Consider the following 19,673-nt stretch of genomic DNA (forward strand, 5'->3'; position numbering starts at 1 on the left):
TCGCGCGTCCTGCGGCCACTCTGGCTCGCAGCCTGCGGCCTGTCTCATGTCGCACGGGCCTCTCTCGTGCATCCTGCAGTTTCTCTGTCTTGCGTCCTTGTGGCCTCTCTTGGGTCCTGCAGCCTCTCTGTCTCACGTCCCGCAGGATCTCTGTCTCGTGTCCTGGCGGCCTCTCTGTCCCGCATCCTGCAGCATCTCTGTCACGTGTCCTTGTGACCTGCAGCCTTTCTGGTGTCCTGGCAGCCTCTCTGTCCCGCATCCTGCAGCCTCTCTGTCACGTGTCCTTGTGGCCTGTCTTGTGTCCTGCGGCCTTTCTGGTGTCCTGGGGCCTCTCTGTCCTGCATCCTTGCAGCCTGTTTCACGTGCTGCGGCCTGTTACATGTCCTTGTGGCCTGTCTCGCATCCTGCGGCCTATCACACGTCCTTGCGGCCTATCGCGCATCCTGCGGCCTCTCTCGCGCATCCTGCAGTCTGTCTCGCGTCCTTGTGGCCGCTCTTGGGTCCTACAGCCTCTCTGTCTCACGTCCTGCGGGATCTCTGTCTCGTGTCCTGCGGCCTCTCTGGCTCGAGTCCTTGCGGCCTGTCTCGCGTCCTGCGGCTTCTCTCTCTCGCATCCTGCGGCCTCTGTCTCGCGGCCTGCGGCCCGTCTCATGTCCCACGGGCCTCTCTCTCGTGTGTACTGCAGTCTCTCTGTCTTGCGTCCTTGTGGCCTCTCTTGGGTCCTGCAGCCTCTCTGTCTCGTGTCCTGTGGGATCTCTGTCTCGTGTCCTGGCGGCCTCTCTGTCCCGTGTCCTGGCGGCCTCTCTGTCCCGTGTCCTGCAGCCTCTGTCACATGTCCTTGTGGCCTGTCTCGTGTCCTGCGGCCTCTCTGGTGTCCTGGGGCCTCTCTGTCCTGCATCCTTGCGGCCTGTTTCACATCCTGCGGCCTCTCTGTTCCGTGTCCTGCAGCCTCTTTGTTACATGTCCTTGTGGCCTGTCTCGCGTCCTGTGGCCTGTCACACGTCCTTGCGGCCTGTCTCGCATCCTGCGGCCTCTCTCGCGTGCGTCCTGCGGCCTGTCTTGCATCCTGCGGCCTCTCTCACGTCCTGCGGCCTCTCTCTCTCGCATCCTGCGGCCTGTCTCATGTCCTGCAGCCTCTCTCTCTCACGTCCTGCGGCCTCTCTGTCTCGTGGCCTGCGGTCTGTCTTGTGGCCTGTCTCGCGACCTGCTGCCTGTCTCATGTCCCTCAGGCCTCTCACGCTTGTCCTTGCGGCCTCTCTCTTTCGTGTCCTGCCGCCTCTCTGTCTTGCGTCCTTCGGCCTCTCTCTCTCACGTTCTGCGGCCTCTCTCGCGTCCTTGCAGCCTGTCTCGTGTCCTGCGGCCTCTCTCTCGCATCCTGCAGCCTGTCTCACATCCTGTGGCCTCTCTGTCTCACGTCCTTGTGGCCTCTCTTGCGTCCTGCAGCCTCTCTGTCTCACGTCCTGCGGCCTCTCTGTCTCGCGTTCTTGTGGCCTGTTTCATGTCCTGCGGCCTCTCTGTCTGGCATCCTGGGGCCTCTCTCTCGCGCGTCCCTGCAGCCTGTTTCACGTCCTGCGGCCTCTCTGTCCCGCGTTTTGCGGCCTGTCACATGTCCTTGCGACCTGTCTCGTGTCCTGCAGCCTCTCTGTCACGTGTCCTTACAGCCTGTCTCGCGTCCTGCAGCCTGTCACGCGTCCTGCGGCCTGTCACGTGTCCTTGCAGCCTGTCACGCGTCCTTGTGGCCTGTCTCACGTCCTGTGGCCTCTCTGTCATGTGTCCTGGGGCCTCTCTCCCCCACGTCCTGTGGCCTCTCTCTCTCGCGTCCTGCAGCCTCTCTGTCTCGTGGCCTGCAGTCTGTCTCATGTCCTGCGGCCTCTCTCATGCGTCCTTGCACCCTCTCTCATGTGTCCTGCGGCTTCTCTCTCTCGCGTCCTGCGGCCTGTCTCATGTCCCGCGGGCCTCTCTCTCGCACGTCCTTGCGGCCTCTCTCTCGTCCTGTAGTCTGTCTCGCATACTTGTGGTCTCTCTTGGGTCCTGCGGCCTCTCTGTCTCGCATCCTGGCAGCCTCTCTGTCCCGTGTCCTTATGGCCTGTCTCGTGTCCTGCGGCCTCTCTGTCCCGTGTCCTTATGGCCTGTCTCATGTCCCGCAGCCTCTCTGTCCTGCGTCCTTGTAGCCTGTTTCACATCCTGCGGCCTCACTGTCCTGTGTCCTGGCAGCCTCTCTGTCATGTGTCCTGCAGCCTGTCACGCGTCCTTGCAGCCTGTCTCGCGTCCTTGTGGCCTCTCTGTCCCGCGTCCTGCGGCCTCCCTGTCCCGCGTCCCGCGGCCTCCCTGTCCCGCGTCCTGCGGCCTCCCTGTCTCGCGTCCTTGTGGCCTCTCTGTCCCGCGTCCTGCAGCCTCTCTGTCCCGTGTCCTGCGTCCTCCGTCCCGCGTCCTGCGTCCTCCCTGTCTCGTGTCCTTGTGGCCTCTCTGTCCCGCGTCCTGCGTCCTCCCTGTCCCGCGTCCTGCGTCCTCCCTGTCTCGCGTCCTTGTGGCCTCTCTGTCCCGCATCCTGTGGCCTCTCTGCCCCACATCCTGCGGCCTCTCTGTCACACATCCTTGCAGCCTGTCTCGCGTTCTGCGGCCTCTCTGTCTTGTGTCCTTGTGGCCTCTCTTGGATCCTGCGGCCTGTCTCTCTTGTGTCCTGCAGTTTCTGTCTCACACCCTTGTGGCCTCTCTTGCGTCACGCAGCCTCTGTCTGGCATTCCGCAGCCTCTTTGTCTCGCGTCCTGCGGCCTGTCTGTCCCGCATCCTGCGGCCTCTCTGCCACATGTCCTTGTGGCCCGTCTCACGTCCTGCAGCCTCTCTCGCATCCTGCGACCGCTCTGTCTCGTGGCCTGCGGTCTGTCTCATGGCCTGTCTCGCGGCCTGCGGCCTGTCTCGCATTCTGTGACCTCTCTGTCTCGCAGCCTGCGGCCTCTCTCTCTCACGTCCTGCAGCCTGTCTCATGTCCTGGGCCTGTATCACATCCTCGCGGCCATGCACACGCTGGGAAGGCATTCAGGATGACAGCTCTGCTGAGTGCACTGGTGGATACTTCTTAACTCTGCATGTGGAAAAGGTCACTCCTTGAGGCATACAGTTCCATGTGTCCTGGGGCTCTAAGCCAACACAGGGCCATGGACCACTGTCCCAGCATCCTTCAGAGAACTCATGTAGCCCCAAAAACCCTTGTGTGGCCGCTTTGACAACAGCCCTTCTCTCCCATGACCGCTGACCAGCGCCGACCTGTTTATTGTCCTCTTCCAGAATGTCCCCTGAATGGAACCACAGCGTGGCCCTGGCCACGGAGTGGCATTCCACTGCACAAGTGTGCCACAACCTATCCACTCACCTGCCAAGGGACATGGTGGCTTCTGGTTCGGGGCAACTTATAAAGCTCCATGGACAGGGTATTTGTGTAAATACCTGGGTAAAATGCTGGGTCCTATGGGAGGAGCACGTTTAATTTTGTAAGAAAAATGCCAAACTGTTTTCCAAAGCAGCTGTGCCATTTTTAATTCCCACTTGTAAGGAATGAGAGTTCCAGTTGCTTAGTGCCTTGAATGCTTGTACTGTCGGGCTTTTCGTTTTTATAGACATCTAACAAGTGTGCGGTGAAAGGTCACGGTGGTTTAAGTGAGCATTTCTCTAGCTCAGTTGGTGTTGAGCTGCTTCGACAGGCTAATTAGCCATCATTTTTACAGATATTTATATATTCTGAATACAAGTCCTCGACCAGATAGGTGGTTTGCAAATATTTTCTCCAAGTCCATGGCTTGTCTTTTCTCCTCACAGCATCTTTCACAGGGCAAAACCTTTCATTTTGACCAAGTCCAGTTTAGAGTTGTCTCTCCTCCTGAGTTGAGCTTTTGGTGTTGTATCCAAAACCTCAATGCCAAACCCAAGGTCCCACAGTTTTTCTCCTACATTTCCTTCAGGAAATTTTAGTTTTACATTTTACTCTAGATTTTTCAGTAAGACTGCAGAGATCTGTTTGATTTTCTGATTACTGCTGATCTACAAATTCTCAATGTATTAAAAACTTGTCCACACACACGTTCAAGCATGTGTATTGGAAATATATTTAGGAGACAATTATATTGCTTTCAGGTGAAAGGAATGTGCTTTTGTAAACGACAAAATAGGCATATATACTTTAAAGACACAAAACATTTTGTACGATTCAACACGCCATAATTAAGGTTAAAAAACCAAAGCTAGACGGTGGAATTCCTCTTGCCTCCTGTCTCTAGGGGTTACTATCTCTAATATATAGAGAAGCAGAGTGCACAGGTGAAAACTACCCTGGAGACACCCTTCCCCAGCCAGCGTGTCAGGTTTCAGGGTCAGAGGGCACGTGCCGCGTCACGGAGGCCGATGGCCCCTCCAACGTGGAATGGCTGAGTCCACCGTGGCAGTCTAAACTTAGGGCTACTACGCAACAACCAGGATAAAACTTAGACCTGGAGGGACACGGACCGAGGCAGTGGCAGGCACAGGGCCCCGGTGTGCGCACAGGTGCTGTGGCCACGGATGACACCCAGGGTGCTGCCAGGCAGGTGGGGGGGCGCCGAGGGATGTCCTCTGCGACACCCCCTCTTCTCACCGGCAAGCGCTTGACTCTTCTGCAGCGAACACCCTAAGTCAGGGGCTCTGAGCCCTTCCTGTTCCACGGGCCCCTTTGCCAGGCAGGTAAAAGCCACAGGCCCCTTCACTGCACTGTTATTTAGTAAATACGGCACAATGCACCAACACGTCCCCACGAGAATCATGGTTTTTTAAAAAATCTCAACTCAAGCTCGCAGACCCTGAGCTTCAGGTGAAGGAAAAGAAACGCAGCCTGGGTTGCACACTGGGGCCGCCCGCTGTCCTCAGCCCCGAGCTCCCGGGCCAGTCTCGCTGGGCGCAGGCCGAGGAATCAGAATTTGTGGCTAGCTGTTGGGGAGGTGCTGCTGCCTCCCTCGGGGCCACCCCTGCCCCAGGCCGGCGGATCCGGGGTGAGCCCACCTGAGCCTGGGAAGGCTCCGCCTGTCCCCGCGTCCTCCGTGTGCCGTGCCGCCCCTCGGTGTGGGGCGGGGTACTCATGGCATTCCCTGCCCTGTGTGTACCCGGCATTCCGTCCATCCCAACCTTGCCCTAAACGTCAGGTGCAACCTGGGCAGAGGCCCAGTGCCCAACGGGGGTGGGACAGGTGGGCGTCCCCCAGATGTGGAGGCCTCAGGCTCCTGGGGGCCCCATAAACCGCTGGGTGCCCTGGGCCGAGGCTTCCGGGCAGTCTCTCCACCCGGCAGGGGCAGGTGGGCACGAGACCCTGAGCCCGGCTCCGGCCTCCCTGGGCCCCCTTTGCCACGGGGGCCTCTGCAGAGACCTGACGTGCTGCCCCGACTCCTTTCCCCACAGTGAAAAAGAGCCCCATGCTGCTGGACGTGAGCCCGGTCCACTTCCTGCGGACCAGCAGCTTCGCCGAGGACCTGGACCTGGAGGGGGAGACGCTGCTGGCCCCCATCACCCACGTCTCACAGTGAGCGGGGACGGCGCGGGGACGGCGCAGCGCGGGCCGGGCGGGCGGGGGCAGGGGCAGCTCCCGCCGAGACGGGGAACCTGATCCTCTTGTTTTGACTTAGGGAAAACCAGACGGATCGTTTTCCACTTGCTTTCGAGCTCTGAGTGTCTGAGAAGATTGTTCTTCTCTCCCCTCGCCGCCCCCAACCCCCAAAAGCGGCGACTACTTCTTAGCCTTTCCCCATGGCACGCCGGCCAGAGCCGCAGGGACAGATGCTGGTGCTGCCTGCCGGCCGCCGTGGCGCCCCGGGCTCCTTCAGGTGGAGGAAATGGCTGATTTCGCACGCCTTCCCCTCAGCCCTCCCCGAGGCACAGCTGGCCTGGGACGTGTGCCCGCCCTCCCCCACCACCACAGCCTCGCCAGGCCAACCCCCGGGGCCTGGCTGGGGTGCGACTTCCCTGGACGGCGGCTAGCGGCCCGCCGTGCGCTGGGGTCAGCCTGGTGCCCTGGCCTGCTCTGGCCACCACCCCAGAGAGCCACCCCTCGAGAACCGTCCTTCCGCGCCAGGCCCTGCTGCGCGTGCCCGCCCTCCCAAGCGTCACCGTTGGGCTCTACCCGCGGTTTCTCTCCGGGGTGGTCTTGTCCCAGGCATGGCTCTCCCTGGGGTCTGCTGAAGTGGGGACCCGTCACACACGGCCCCCTGGCTCCCAGGACCCGAGCTGGTGAACTCGGGCGGCCGGAACGAGGGGGCTCCCCAGGAGGGTGGCAGTGCCCGGGCGCGAGCAGGGAGGGAGCTGGTGTCCCCGGGAAGCGGGCAACGCCCCTCATGCGCCCAGCCCCAGAGCAGGCTCCAGGCTGGGCCCCGGCAGCAGGAAGGCCTGAGGGCTCCTTGCAGGCCAGGCCAGGAGGCCGCTTCGGGGACAGGGCAGCTGAGAAGGGGGTGTCGGCTGAGCACTAGGCCTGGGCGGCGCATGTCCAGGGCACGAGGGCCAGTGGGGGCAGCTGGAGTTCCGTGGGGGGACATGAGCACCAGAGGCGGTGGCACCTGTGGAAGTGCGCGGGCTGGGCCCCAGGGCCCTCTCCTCCTGCCTGAGTACGCGCCGGGAGGGCAGGCTGTCACCTGCCATCCACCCCGGAGGCCGTCTGTGGGGACAACAGACCCGCCGTCCATCCAGCCAAGCTGCGGGGCCTCGCGGGCTCTTGCAGGGCACCCGTGGGGAGGTGAGGTGAGGGCGCCCGGCAGCCCCTAGAGCCCAGAGCCCAGGCCAGCTCCTGGAGCCAGGGTGGCCGCCGAGTCCTCCAGTTGGGTCCAGCCCTAGGGGCGTGGGCTCTGACCTGGGAGGCGCAGGGCAGGAGTGGGCAGGGCCTCGGGCACACAGGGCTGACCAGGGTGGGCACAGGGGTCTTGCCAGGGCCAGAGGGGTGGGGAGCAGTTTCTAAAAGACAGATCCACTTCTCTTCAGCGTTCGGCTGATGCTAAATACGTCACCGCACCGGGCCAGTTTCAGGACGCAAATTAAAGGCGTAAATAAAAGCCCTTTTTGTTTTCCGCCCGGTCTCTGTGCCTGCAGGGTCCCAGGCAGGTGGTCACTACGGCCTGGACTAGAGGAAGGTCCCAGCCTGTGGGCCGGCGGGGGGCCAGGGTGCTGGGGAGACAGGCAGACTCTGCCCACTCCTGCCTGCGCCGGGCCAGGGGCCTGGGCCAACGCAGGCAGGACTTAGGGCCCTCGGCGGGCGGGACGTGTGGGGCCCAGGTGTGCTGTGAGCGGAGGCTTGCACCCCTGGACTCCCACCCCTCCCACCGCCCTCTGCCCAGCGCGGTTGCTGGTGGGGAGGTGGAGGGGCCCGTTCCTGTCACTGGGCCTTGCACATGGTGTCCGCCACGTGGCCGCCCTGGTCTCCCGTCTGCAGCCATCACATCCCTGTCTCTCTCTCGAGCCCCTGCTCGGCACCCAAGGCTCTGCAGGGCCTCCGTGCCTAGCCCTGAGCACAGCCTTGGCAGGGCGCACCCCCCGTGGCACGGTGCGCCCCCCACGACCCGCTCCTGTCCCAGGAGGAGGTAGAAGGCCTTGGTGCCTCGGCACGGGGCGCTGAGACTTGGGGCGAGGACCGCTGAGCTGGGAAGAGCCTGAGCTGGGGGCCCCGTGCATGCGCAGCCACCTCCGCCGCCCCCAGTCAGCGTGACAGAGCCAGAGTCCCAGGTGGAGGCCTGAGCGTGGCCTGCAGCTCCACCTGGCCTGGCACACACTTCCCCCGACGGGCCTCCATGGGACAAGCCCTGGTCCTGCCTCTTCGGACACCTGGGGGGCCGTGCCCCTGCCGGACGGCTTGGGGTGCTGTGCTCCGAGCTGGACGTGGGCTGGGGGCCTTGTGGGCAGAGCGGAGGGCACAGCAACCACCGCGAGGGCCCCACCAGGTACCAAAGGGGCCTGCTGGGGTGGGGCAGGCCCCTTCCTCGGACAGCCTTGCAGGCCCTTGACAGAGCTAGCATCACGTGCGCCGATTAGAATTGCCACGTCCACCTTTCTCCTGGACCCTGCAGAATCTCACGCCAAATGTCCGAGCCGCGCTCTCCAGGAGCAGCCGCCGTGGCCTGGCTTCCGTCCAGCTCCTGTGACGCCTCCCCGGCTCAGCCATAAGCAGCAAGGCTGGGCCAGCGCCCCGTGCCTTCTGGAAGCAGGGCCGGTGGCCCCAGGCCAGCGCTGGAGCAGTCGGGGGAGCCCCGTGGCCCGCTGCGGCCCAGCATGGGCTTCCTTCCCTACTCCGCAGACCTGGTGGGGACGGACCGAGGGGCTGCACTGGGCCCGGCTCTAGAGAGGTGGACAGGCAAGACTCGCTGGCCCTTCTAGATGGCGTCCTGCCTTCGTGGCCCCCGCCCACCTCCAGGAGGCACGAGGGGTCAGAAGCGTGGCGGGGTGGCGCAGGGAGAGCGTGCCAGGATGGGCGCTAGGCGCCCCGGGCCCAGCCTCTGCGAGCCTCCCCTCCCGGGCAGCATCCAGGCCCAGCCTCCGCTCCCGGGGGTGACTGCGTCGTCTGCTGGCCAGCTCGCCTCCTCTCAGAACACTGCCCCCCTGCTCTGCTCCCGCTCGTGAAACTCTGGAGAGGGGCTGGCGTCCATGGGCTGGGGCGGCCGGGCGGCCACTGGGCGTCCAGCACCGCCCCGGCGGGGCCGCAGGGCTATCCATGCTCTGCCTGGACTTGAGGGGAGACAACCCCGAGCACCGAGGAGGCAGCCCGGGGCACGAGGACACCTTCCCAGAATAGGTGGCCCTCGGGGAGGCCTGAGCGCGCCGGGCGCCGCCTGTTTCGCAAGTCGTGCTCCTCGTGGCACTCAGGAAGCCGCGAAGCAGGGCCTCGTCCGGGCCGCTCACGCCGTCCCGGGGGCCCCAGCCTTATGAAGACGCGGCTAACGGCCAGGGTGGATGAGGCATGTGACGTGGAGGGGCCCGTGGCCCCACGACCTGTGTCCTTCAACAGGGCCCAGGGAAACCCGGGGTGGCCGCCAAGTGCCACCAGCCAGCAGGGCAGGGACTTGGCACTTCCCAGCGTTTCGTGCTCGGCCACCCCAGGGCCCTGCCTGGGGCCTTCACACTGTGACTCTGGCTGAGCCCCTTTCCACGGTGCTACTTTACGGGCTCGGGTCTTGTGAAAGCGCCCACGGCTTTTGCTCTCGACGCTGAGAAGGAGGCCTACAAGTTGCTGACGAGTAGGCGCTCTTTCTGCGCCCGGCCGTGAGCGGTGAGCAGCGCTGTGTGCACGCCTGAGTGCACACTTACACGCCCGTGGGTGAACACACGCATGTGCACACATCCGGGGCACAGAGCACCGACCGCTCCCCTACAGGCTGCCTTTTTCCTCTCGCGGGCGTCCTCCGTCGAGCCGAGCTTCCCCCTTTCACTGGGGTCCTGTGACAGGCGCGCCCGTGGGCCGTGCTGGTGTCCCGTGTCAGGCTTCTTCCCGCTCGCCGTGAGGCCGCCGTCCCCTCCTCCAGCCCCTCCGACCTGGGGCCGCGGTCTGGCTGTCCCCTGGCGTCAGCGGCGAGGGAGACGCGAGGGAGCGGTCACGTGGACTTGGTCCTGCTTGGGGCTCGGCGCCGGGCACGTGGCAGTGCCACCCGCCCCCCACACTCTGGCGGGGTTCCCCTTTGCACCAGGACTCCACCTCGTCAACGCCGTCGTGGGCCGCGGTCTTGGTGTTGGGGCAGGAGGCGGCCGCTTCTCCCAGCTGGCGTGGCTGTGCTCGGCCCGTGGTGCCGGCAGCCTACGGCTTCTGTGGTGGCACACCACGGGGGGCCAGTGCCACCACGGCGCCGGGGCTTTGAGACGGCCCTGCGTGGCCCTGCGTTTTCAGTGCGGTGGCTGCACGGAGCTCTCCCTTCACCCTGCGCCACCAACTGACCTCTGACGTGGCCAAGCCTGGGGATGCTTTCCAGCAGCTGGGCGCCCACGTCTGCCCCGTGCCTGAGCGTCGCCGTGTCCTCCCCAGGGCAGGGCCATCTTCCCTCGGCTCCGGCTCTTCTCCCACCCGCTGGGCGGTAACACTTGTGCGCGCGCCTGCGCTGGGGCGAGGCCATCGGCCTGGCAGAGAGAAGCACCGCGCTAGCCGGCATCCTGCCTGCTGGTGACAGGGCCAGCAGGACCCTTGTGTGGGAGCTCCTGGAAGCCCCAGGCCGTGCGACGTCACGGGGCACAGGTGGAGCTCAGAGCGCGACCATCAGGGGCTGCCCCTGGAGGAAGAGGCCTGGGGCCTCAGAGTCCCTCCCAGGCTGGGCTGGCCGCAGGGCAGGGGCACGTGAAGCCTGGAGGGTCTGGCACGGGGTGCCCCAGGCTGTGCCGGCTCCGCAGAGGCTTTGGAGAAACGTGGCCTCGCTGTCCTGTCCAAATGGGGGCCAGAGGCCCACTGCCACAGTGTCCTGGGTGTTTCTCCTGGTGGGCAGCACACCTGGCCTCCTCGGCCCTCCATGTGGGGCAGTGACAGGGCCACAGCTGGTGCTGCAGGTGCCCCAGGGAGAGTGGTTCACACACTCAGGGACCTCTAGGAGCTTGGGATAGGTTAAAACTGCAGCAGCGTGACCTGAGCGCCTACTGCATGCGTTCTTGCCATGGCGATGCTGCTGCTGGCCGAGCCAGTGCCTGAGCCTGTGACTGGCAGGCCCCCAGAGCGCACCGGGCGGCCCAGGGGCCCAGCCACTGCTGGGCGGTGGAGGCCAGGCCTGCCCTGTGCTGGCGCCCACGGGGCAGGAGCCTTGGAGACTGGGGCTATGAGCTAACATGCCACGGGGTCTGGGTCTCCCCAGGTGACCCTTTGGCCCACCCGGCAGCAGTGACGGGCCAGGTTGCCCCCAGCGGGCCTCGGGCCCAGCTGCCCCGTGCGTGGAGCCCGCTCAGGAACGCTCCCAGGATGCCGAGCAGTGCCCGGCTCCCCAGGGCCCGCCAGCAGGGGACGGTGCCTCTGACCTGCAAGCTGCCCAGGACACGGCGGGGGCCGTGGGAGGGGCCACCCCAAGGCGGGGTCCTTGGCAGCAAGGGGCACCGGGCAGAGGTCCGCTGGCCCCGCGAGGAAGCAGCCTTGGGACCCAGGCCAGGCCAGCACCCTGCGCCCCATGCCAGGCTCTGCCGCTGCTCCTGCCTGCCCGACAAGCAGCCCGCGTCGCTGGCCCACGCCACCGAGGCTTGACCTGAAGAGGGCCCAGGCAGCCCCCGGAGACACCCCTCCCGGTCTAGAGTGGAGGTTCCCCTGGCTCCGGGGGCGCAAGCAGCTCAGCAGGAAGGCAGGCACAGGGTCCTGAGGAAGGGGCACTGTAGGGGCAACTCCAGGAATTCCAGAAGCAACTGACCCTACCAGATAATCTCCCTGAAGCCACAGAACTGACCCCTCACAGGGCTGTACAGCGCTGGGGAAACAGGCAGAGAGCAGGGTGGCTCGGCAAGCAAGGCCAGTCTCCCCCCAGCCCAGGACCGAGCCCACAGCCCCAAGGCGGCCGGCAGCCCCCAGGCCCCCGCTCCTGTCCTCAGCGGCTGATCTCTATCTGGGTGAGACGGGCAGGGTCAGGAGGTCAGCTCGGGGCCGGGGGCTCGACAGCCTCAAGCACATGCTGGGCCTGCCCCTCGGGCCTAGGCCGGGAGCTGCCTCGGTCTCCCCGTGGACCTTCTGTCCCCGCCAGTGCCAGTCTCGGGCCCTCGGGGTGGGCTCGTCTTGGGCGATTTCTTGAGGCTCACGTAGGGGCCTGTTAGGTCGACATGAGCTGCTTGCTGGGTGACATGCCAGAAGGCTCCGTCTCTGCCCTGGGACGGCCCCGTGAGCCGCACCTGCCAGAGGTGTGGGCTCCCGGGGGGGCGTGGGGTGCTGGCCCGGGACACCCAGAGGGCCCCAAGAGCCTCGGGAACACCACTGCTCCTGGCCACTGGCCGTCCCGGGCCCCCACCTACCACATGGCCTGGGTTTGGCCAGCAACTATACCCGGAAGTGTCAAGGGACAGACGGAAAACGGACAGAGACCAGGGCTGACGGCCTTGCCCAGAGCCCGCCGCCAGCCGATGGCAGGACCTGCCCGGCCCCGGGTGCCACCGCGGGCCTGCGCTTCGCTTGGGCAACCCCTCCCCCCACCAGGCCCCTCGCACGCAACGTGGGGTGCACAGGGCCGACCACCGCTTGGCTCCCCCTGCACACAGGCCCTGCCCAGGCTGCAGCCCTGGGCACCTGGTCCTGCCTGGCCCAGCAGGAGACCCCAGGGCCCCATGCCCAGCTCGGGCAGGAGCACCAGCTGCCGGCGGCCGCCCAGGACTTGGCCCTGGAGAGGGCACGTGGGCCCCGGGGCACTGCCCCTGCCCCTCGCAGAAGCCCCTACAGGAGCGACCCGGCTCTGAGTGCGAGTGTGGTCTCCTGAGCAGACCACGGGGACTGTGGCGCGGTGGGCAGGCTGCTCGTGGGCTCCGCTGCCATCTTGGCTGGGGCCGGGCCTCCCCGAGTGCGGGAACGTGCGGGTGCTGCCCTCCTCCCGGACAGGCAGCCCCGCTCCTGGGTAGCTGCCGGGCGCCCAGCTCCCCACCTGTCCCCCGCCTGGCCAAGCAGGTGCGAGACCCTGTTTCTCGGGCCACAGGGAAGGTAAAGGTGGCCGGCCCGCCGACCCCCCACGGCGGGTGGTCACTGCTTGTCGCGTTTCCCTGGCCCGTCTGTCTCATTCCTGTAAATATTTAACTCCCAAGGATGCCGATCGCGGGGGCCCACCCAGAGAAGGGGGCGGGGGCACCAGCCTCTGTGACAGGCCCACGGCCCCCAGCCCCACTGGCACCGCAGCAAGTGAGACCGAGGCTGGACATGAAAAAGGACTTTCCCGCCGTGAGCTCGCTCCTCTGGGCGGCAGGCCCTGGCAAGGCGGGGGAGCTCGGCCCAGCGTGTGCCGGGCGAGGGAGCGGCTAGGCCGGGGCGCCCGGCCCTCGAAGGCCCCCCGGTGGCTTCCGGCTCCCCAGGCCCTCCACGGCACTTGCCGCCCGTGGGGCCCTGCTGCTGGACAGGAGGTGTGGAGGCCGGGGAGGGCCACCCAGCACGGGCTCAGGCGGGGAAGGAATGTGCCCGGGCCCGGGTGTGGCCGGCAGAGCACAGCCACTTGTGGGTTTTTCTTGGGGCCCAGATGGAGGTGCGCACAGGATAGCCCCCTCCCCAGCCCCCGCACGCACACCAGGACCTTTCTTCAACGTGGGCCGAGGAGCTGGCGGCCAAGGACACCCTCTGGAAATCTGAATTCCATTCGCTCTTGGCAAAGAGCAGCTTCCTGCCTGGGAAAGGTGTGTGTGTGTGTGTTTGCGTGTGCAAGCACACATGGCCGCAGAGGCTGGCGGAGGGGAGCGGCGCAGGGGTGGAGGCATGTTATGCCATTTACGAGGCGGCGCCAAGGGCTCTGCAGCACGGCAGGGCCCTGGCGGAGCCCACCCTGGGCTGCGAGGCCACCTCTCGAGGGCGGCCCGAGCGCGGGCTGTGTCCCCCCGGCAGTGTCCCCCAGGCAGCAGGCCCTGGCCTGACGCACGCGCAGAGGGGCGAGCCTGGCTCCAGAGCCAGAGCGCGTGCTCGGCCACCTCTAGTTAGCCGAGCCACAAGCCCTGCCCACGACGGCCCTCGGGGCCCTCCCCATGCCAAACCAGCTTCCGGGGAACGCCCGCCGGCCCTGGAGCGGGCTGGTCGCCCTCACGGCTTGAGATGCGCCCGCCGGGCACCCTGCTCTACGGGGTCTCAAAAGGCCTCTGTGTTTGCAGCCGCGGCAGAGTTTTTCCAGGCCCCACGCCTGGGTCTGACCGAAGCAGCTTCTCGTTTCCTCTCGCAGCGGCCGGATCCTCCCTGCCTGACGCCTCTGCCGCGGCCAGGGCCCAGGTGGGGGGTGGAGAGGCCAAGGGCAGGGCCCTGGGGGCCGTGGCCTCTCCATGCCCTCCTCCCCTGCCCCCCGGGGCTGTGCTCCAGGCCGGGCCCAGGCCCCACTGCCCCGGAGGCAAAGGGAGCGTGGCCCTCCCCAGCCCAGAGTTCTGGCGTGTGAAGCGTGGGTGGAGAACGGGTGATCTGAGCAGGAGTAGAAGTAGCTTAAAACTTGAGCGCGCATCTGAAAATAGTGTAGATGGGAGACAAATCAGTGGAAAAGTGACCGAGTGGGTAATCAGCTTGCACGAATCTAAGTAGAAGGCGATCAGAAAACAGCGCGACAGAGAGCTGCAGTGCCCGTGACGCAGCGCGGCAGGCAGAACGGGCTGTCGGTGTGCGCCTGTTCGGTGCCCCTGAGCGCCGTGGAGCTGCGTAGTGCCCGCCAGCCCATGCGGGCCCGGACGGGAGAGGGAAGGCTCTGCCGCGGAGGCACCCACGGGGCCTCCCCCCTCCAGTGCCTCTTGGCGCCGGAGCCATTCCTGCCCCGGGGGGTGACGCTCACCAGGGCCTCCCCGCGCCACACGGCGTGTCGCCTTTTATGGGCCTTACAGCCACGCGCCCTCTCCGGGCAGGCCAGCTGCTCACTCGAGCCTGGCATGGCACTGCCGGGGGCCAGCACGGACCATCTCTGCCGACGAGCACGGCGGCCCCACCCCCGTTCCCCAGTCTCCTTCCCTCCAGGGCATGCAGTGGCTTTCCAGAGGCGGCTTCCTTGGATGACTGTCACCGTCGAGCTGCGCGTCCGTGGCCTGCTCCGGCCTAGCATGCGGTTGAAGGCATGCCCGCCGCGCCCGCTGCTTTCTGGCCGCCGGGCAGTGTGGCCATCTGCGTGGCCGTCCCCTCCTAGGTGGCGGTGTGGCCACGTTCTCGCAGCTCCTGGCAGTCCAGCCAGCGCTTCCAGGCTGCTGCCCCATGGGGACGCACGGGAGGGTCCTGCCAGCCTCTGCTCACAGCGTTGTGTCACCCAAGGGAAGCTCGGCCTCGTGCGGTGTTCCTGCCGAAAGACCCCTCCCGGCTGGGGCTTCCTGCTGCTGCGCACGGGTCCCGGGGCAGGTGCTTCCCAGCCTTGCTCCCACCTAGCGCCGTCAGACACGGCCCCGCCGCCAAGACAGGCTGGCGGTCCTCGGGCGTGACCGCCAACGAGGCCCGTCGTACGCAGCACCGCTGGGTGGGCAGCCGGCGTCCCTGGGCATGGCGTGGGTCTGTGCGTGTCGGCGAGTGATGCAAAAGCACCTGAGTACTGATTGGTGAACAGGCGCGTGCAAGTGCCAGGTTCTGAAGGGGCGGGTGGACGCGCCGGGCAGCCCTCACTCCAGCCCGGCCTGCTGGGCAGGCTCTCCCCATGTGGGCCGGCCCTGGGCCCACGCACGTGCTGACGTCCTGGCCTCACGGCTGTTTCTGGTGGACACTGTGGGCCCACGGGGCCTGACGGAGGCGGGGGCAGCAGAGCTGGAGGCGTGCGCCAACGCCAAGGAACGCTGTGCTGGGTATGGCGCACATGCGCTCTCCACAGCTCGGGCGGCGACTCACGGACGGGTGGTCCCCGACGCAGGGCCTGATGGGAGGCCATCCCAGTGTCCGGAGAAGCCATGGAGGCCACCAGTGTGGGCGTGAGACGCGGAGGCCTGTCGGCTCAGCCCAGGTCTGACCAAGCGAGCCCTCGGCTTTCTTGGCGATGGCTCTTCCATGGGCGCGGCCCTCACCAAGTCGTGTGCGCGTGTGGGCTGGAGGTGGCTCTGGGTCACTGGCACCTCTGTGGCATTCTGTGGGGCCATGATCCAAGGGACAGGTCCTCAGCCAACGGCCGCGGGAGCCGAAGGAGCCGTGACGCACAGAACGTCAGGATGGCTCCCCCGAAGCCCCCCCGGCCCAGGCATGCTGCTCGCGGCGCAGCTCCGTCTCCACCACCACCACCACCACGAGGCAGGCACAAAGCAAACAGCTTCCACAGGGAAACCGGAAATCCCTCAGGAATGCAGGGTTTCGTGAGGCTGAAGAAGGAGCGTGGAAGAACTGCCCTCCTGGGGTGAGCTGGAGCCACGGCGCGTTTCACAGGAGCGCGGGTCAGAGGTGAAGCGGCGAGGGCGGCCCCGAGAGCCACGAGGCCACAAAGCCTCCCGCGCTCACCCAGCACCCAGCCCCTCTGGGCTCGTGTGCCGAGCGCCCGTGCTGGCACAGAGGGCCACGGCAAATCACCCCAGAACCTCCCCTCAGCTTGTTTATCCTAAAACGAGCACATACTTGCGAGGACAAAGGTTGCTGTGCAGGGGATAAATCTTCTTCTGTGACTTCCGTTTCTCAGGGTTTCCAGCCCACTCTGCGGATGAGCTGTTTCTGTCTCCATCCTCAGTGGAGTCGGTTGATGAGGTTCTGGGCTGTTCTCTCCAGTGCCGGCGGGGTTGGCGCATTTGCACGTTTTGTGCTCTGCTGGCTCAGTGGCAGAGAGGTCACCCCGTGCGTGGTCCCATCAGCAGCGGCGCGCCCAAGACACCGCTGCCCTGCCCGCGTGTGACCATGGCTTCCGCCCTCGTGAACTTGGAGAGGCGGGGCGCGCGGCTGGAGTCGCACTGCCACTGCGGCAGAGGCTGCCGTCCTTTCAGACGGCTGAGGGCACGTGTCACTCCTTGTCAGGCATTCCTTCGTGCCCTCTGGAGCTGTTCTGTAAATGCCTCTTCTTACTGCTGTGTAGGAGCCATCTCTGTCGTGTGTGTTGGAAACATTTTATCCCAATTTGTCACTGGTGGTTTAACTTTAAAATATTTTCCTGGTGGCAGAGTTAACATTTTTTCCTATGGTCAGCTCTGTCAGTCTTTTTTGCTGTGGGGTCTTTAGGTCCTAAAGAGAACTTTCTCATTCTGATATTGTTTTAATAGGTTTGCCCATATCTTCTTCTAGTAGTCTCAGCTTCGCTTTTTGCACTTTCAGGTCACTGTGTCATCTGGATTTCTGGCTTACGGGGTCACTGAATCCGGTTGCTTTTCCATATGCTTATGCAGGTGTCCACACGCCGTTTATCTGACTCCACCACCTTTCCCCCACTGACTTACTGCCACCTTTTATCGCGTTCCTGTTTGTGTGTCCACGTCCAGCTCCCGTGCTGGGCCCCCGGCTGGTCTCGCACAGGCCGGGCCTCAGTCATGGGAACCACAGAGCTGCCTGGTTCTCTCGGGGTGGACTTCCTTCCCCTGGCCTGTACCGGCCTCCTCAGGAGCAGGCCCGAGGAAGCGCAGCTGCCCAGGGGGTCTGTGGCACGGCCTGAGATAGAAACGCCCGGAAGGTGGAAAGCAGATTTGCACGTGAGCTAGACAGGAAGCCAGGCAGCGAGCAAGGCCGGGAGGGACGAGCGTGCTTCCCGGGGGGCCAGGCGCGCACATTTATCACCGTGCTTTCAGGGCATCTTAGAAAAGGGAGTTCATTAACTTGATAGAGCACCAGAAAGCAAATAAGAAACGCGGCTGACACCTGGGAAGGTCGCCGCGTCGGTTAAATCAATCTGTAGACCTCACGCCGAGTCGCTCGATTTCACCGTTGTCGGTGCCTGGCGGTGGGGCAGGCGGGCTGGAGTCACGTCGGCGTCAGGAAAGTGGCCGTGCGGCCTGGCCAGGCGGCTCGGGACTGGCATGGCTGCAAGATGGCCGCCGCTCCCGCCCAGGGGCGCGGAGGGGGATGGGACGCTGCAGCCGCTGCCCGGCCTCCCCGCGGCGTGACCGGACGCTCGCGCCTGCTCACTTTTCCACGTAAACTTCAGAACCAGCCTGCCTGGCTCACTCGGCTGTCTTCCCCGCTAGCGTGGCCTTCGAGCTGGATGAATTTACAGTCAACGTTTTGACAAAGCCACGTTAAGTCTTTCTATCCACAAATAAGAGGTTCGTCCTGGAGTTAAGAACTGTTATAATACCCCACGGTATTTTTAACTTTGTGTAGATTCTGGACATTTTAAAAATCCATTTCTAGGTGTTTTCGAGAGAACTTTCTTCTTCATTCTGAGGCTGGATTCTAGTTTTTTAGAAATCCAGTGTTCCGATGCGTGTGGATTTCATGCTGTGCACCCTTTACTCCACTCCACCAACGCAGCGTCTGGTAAAATCACAGTCCACGATCCCAACCGGGCTCCCCACACCATCAGGTGTGAACACTCCGTCGCCACAGGGCCCCCCTGCTGCCCCGAGAGCCACGCTGCTCCATCTTCGCACCACATTTGCTCCCACCACTTGGAGCAAGCGTCACCCGGTGGCAGCGAGGGAGCCTCCGGCGGGTGGCTTCTCGCTTCACCTCCCCTGGGGGCTCACCCCAGCTGTCACGGGTGGGTTTGCCTTTTTAGAGCCCCTGGGCGCTCAAACCTACTTTCTCTGGGGGTGTTTTCTTCAGCTAGCCGGTGTGGAGCTCAGGATTTTAGGCCTCTAACGAGACTTTGGGAGATTTCATTAAATTTCTTTGCACCTCGGACTCCCCGTGTCATCCCCTGCGGCTGCCCGCTCCTCACGTGGCAGATGCCGTAGCCGTGACTGCAGGCCGTGAGTGGGCCCCTGCGTGCTCTGGGCTCCTCCTGTACAGTGGGGCTTGGGAAAGCCCCCTGGAGCCCAGACGGCCATGCCCTGGACTTCTCTGGAGAGGACTCCGTTTCCCCCTGTCCACACACAACGCGCTAAGACCAGAGGGGACAGCTGCGGCCTGGGTCCCGCGGGCAACCAGGCTGGGGCCCGAGCCAGGGGGGAGGCCCTGAGGCTCTAGGACCAGGAGACCCAGGGTAGCACCCCTGGCCACAGTAGGCGAGGGGGGGGCCCAGCCCTTCCCGCTCGGCACATGTCCCTGCTGCCACTCAGGAGCCGGCGAGCGGGTGCTGCCCACCCAGGGCCCAGGCTGCCCCTGACCCAGGACGGCCGAGGAAGCAGCCTGCCCTTGGACACCAAGGAGGCACATCTTTCCGAGTTTAAGATGGGGGCCTTTTTAAAAAGACAGTCCGTACGTTCTAAAAAATATTCTTCAGATTATAAAAGGTTAGAACTGCTAAATAGACGCAATCGTGGACAAACAGAAACAGGTTTGATTTTGGAAGATGATCGCAACATACGACTAGGAAGGAGCCACAGAGACTGACTGGAGAGTGGAGGCCTCTCCTGGAGATGCCGCCCGAAACGCTGCCCTGCCTTCCACGTCCCGTCAGCTTTCCATGCGGTACGAGAGTCATGCTGTCCGCTCCTTCACGCCGAAGCAGCAGCGTTGAGTCCTGCCGCTCTTGCGCTGCCCGTCTGCCGGGAGCTGTGCCAGGGGCTCCATAAACCTCGCCGCCCTCATCCCACCCGACGCGATACAGCGGAGGCTAACAGGCTGTGTCCCGGGGGGCCAGGAGACTCCTCGGCTCCCCTGACCCAGTCAGTCCTCTTCTGAAGGGGCCGGCTCGCTCCTGGCTCCTCCCTGCTCCCCCTTCCCCAGCAGACGGGGCCCTTCCTTTGGCTGCCCCCTCAGAGGCTGGTTTCGTTTGGCGCTGGGTCTTCAGAGCTTAGCCCCATGGAGTCGGGGCCGGCAGGGGCCCTCGAAGGTTTGGTGGGAAAGTAAGTGACCCTGGGGCTGCCCGCAGGGTCTCGCGGCCTCGGGGAGGCTTCTGAGCTCTCCTGGCAGCAGATTCAGCCCTTTTCCCTCCACACCCTCTGTGTCCCCTTGACCTAGCACCTGGGGTCCAGAGTCTTCTGGAAGGTCCTAGTTCCCCGAGAACCCCACTGCGAGCCTGCTGTGCCGCCGTACATGC

At 64.8% G+C, this 19,673-nt stretch overlaps 1 protein-coding gene across 1 annotated transcript in view; it reads left to right on the forward strand.

Moving 5' to 3' along the window:
- Positions 1-19,673, forward strand: part of KCNQ1 (potassium voltage-gated channel subfamily Q member 1) — a 316,058-nt gene that overhangs the window by 156,111 nt on the left and 140,274 nt on the right. The window contains exon 11 of the mRNA XM_058304965.2: positions 5,419-5,539. Coding sequence (XP_058160948.1) covers positions 5,419-5,539 — 121 coding nt within the window. The remainder of the gene's footprint in view (positions 1-5,418; positions 5,540-19,673) is intronic.

This window comes from Dasypus novemcinctus, chromosome 10 (genome assembly GCF_030445035.2).
Source record: "Dasypus novemcinctus isolate mDasNov1 chromosome 10, mDasNov1.1.hap2, whole genome shotgun sequence".
Taxonomy (NCBI): domain Eukaryota; kingdom Metazoa; phylum Chordata; class Mammalia; order Cingulata; family Dasypodidae; genus Dasypus; species Dasypus novemcinctus.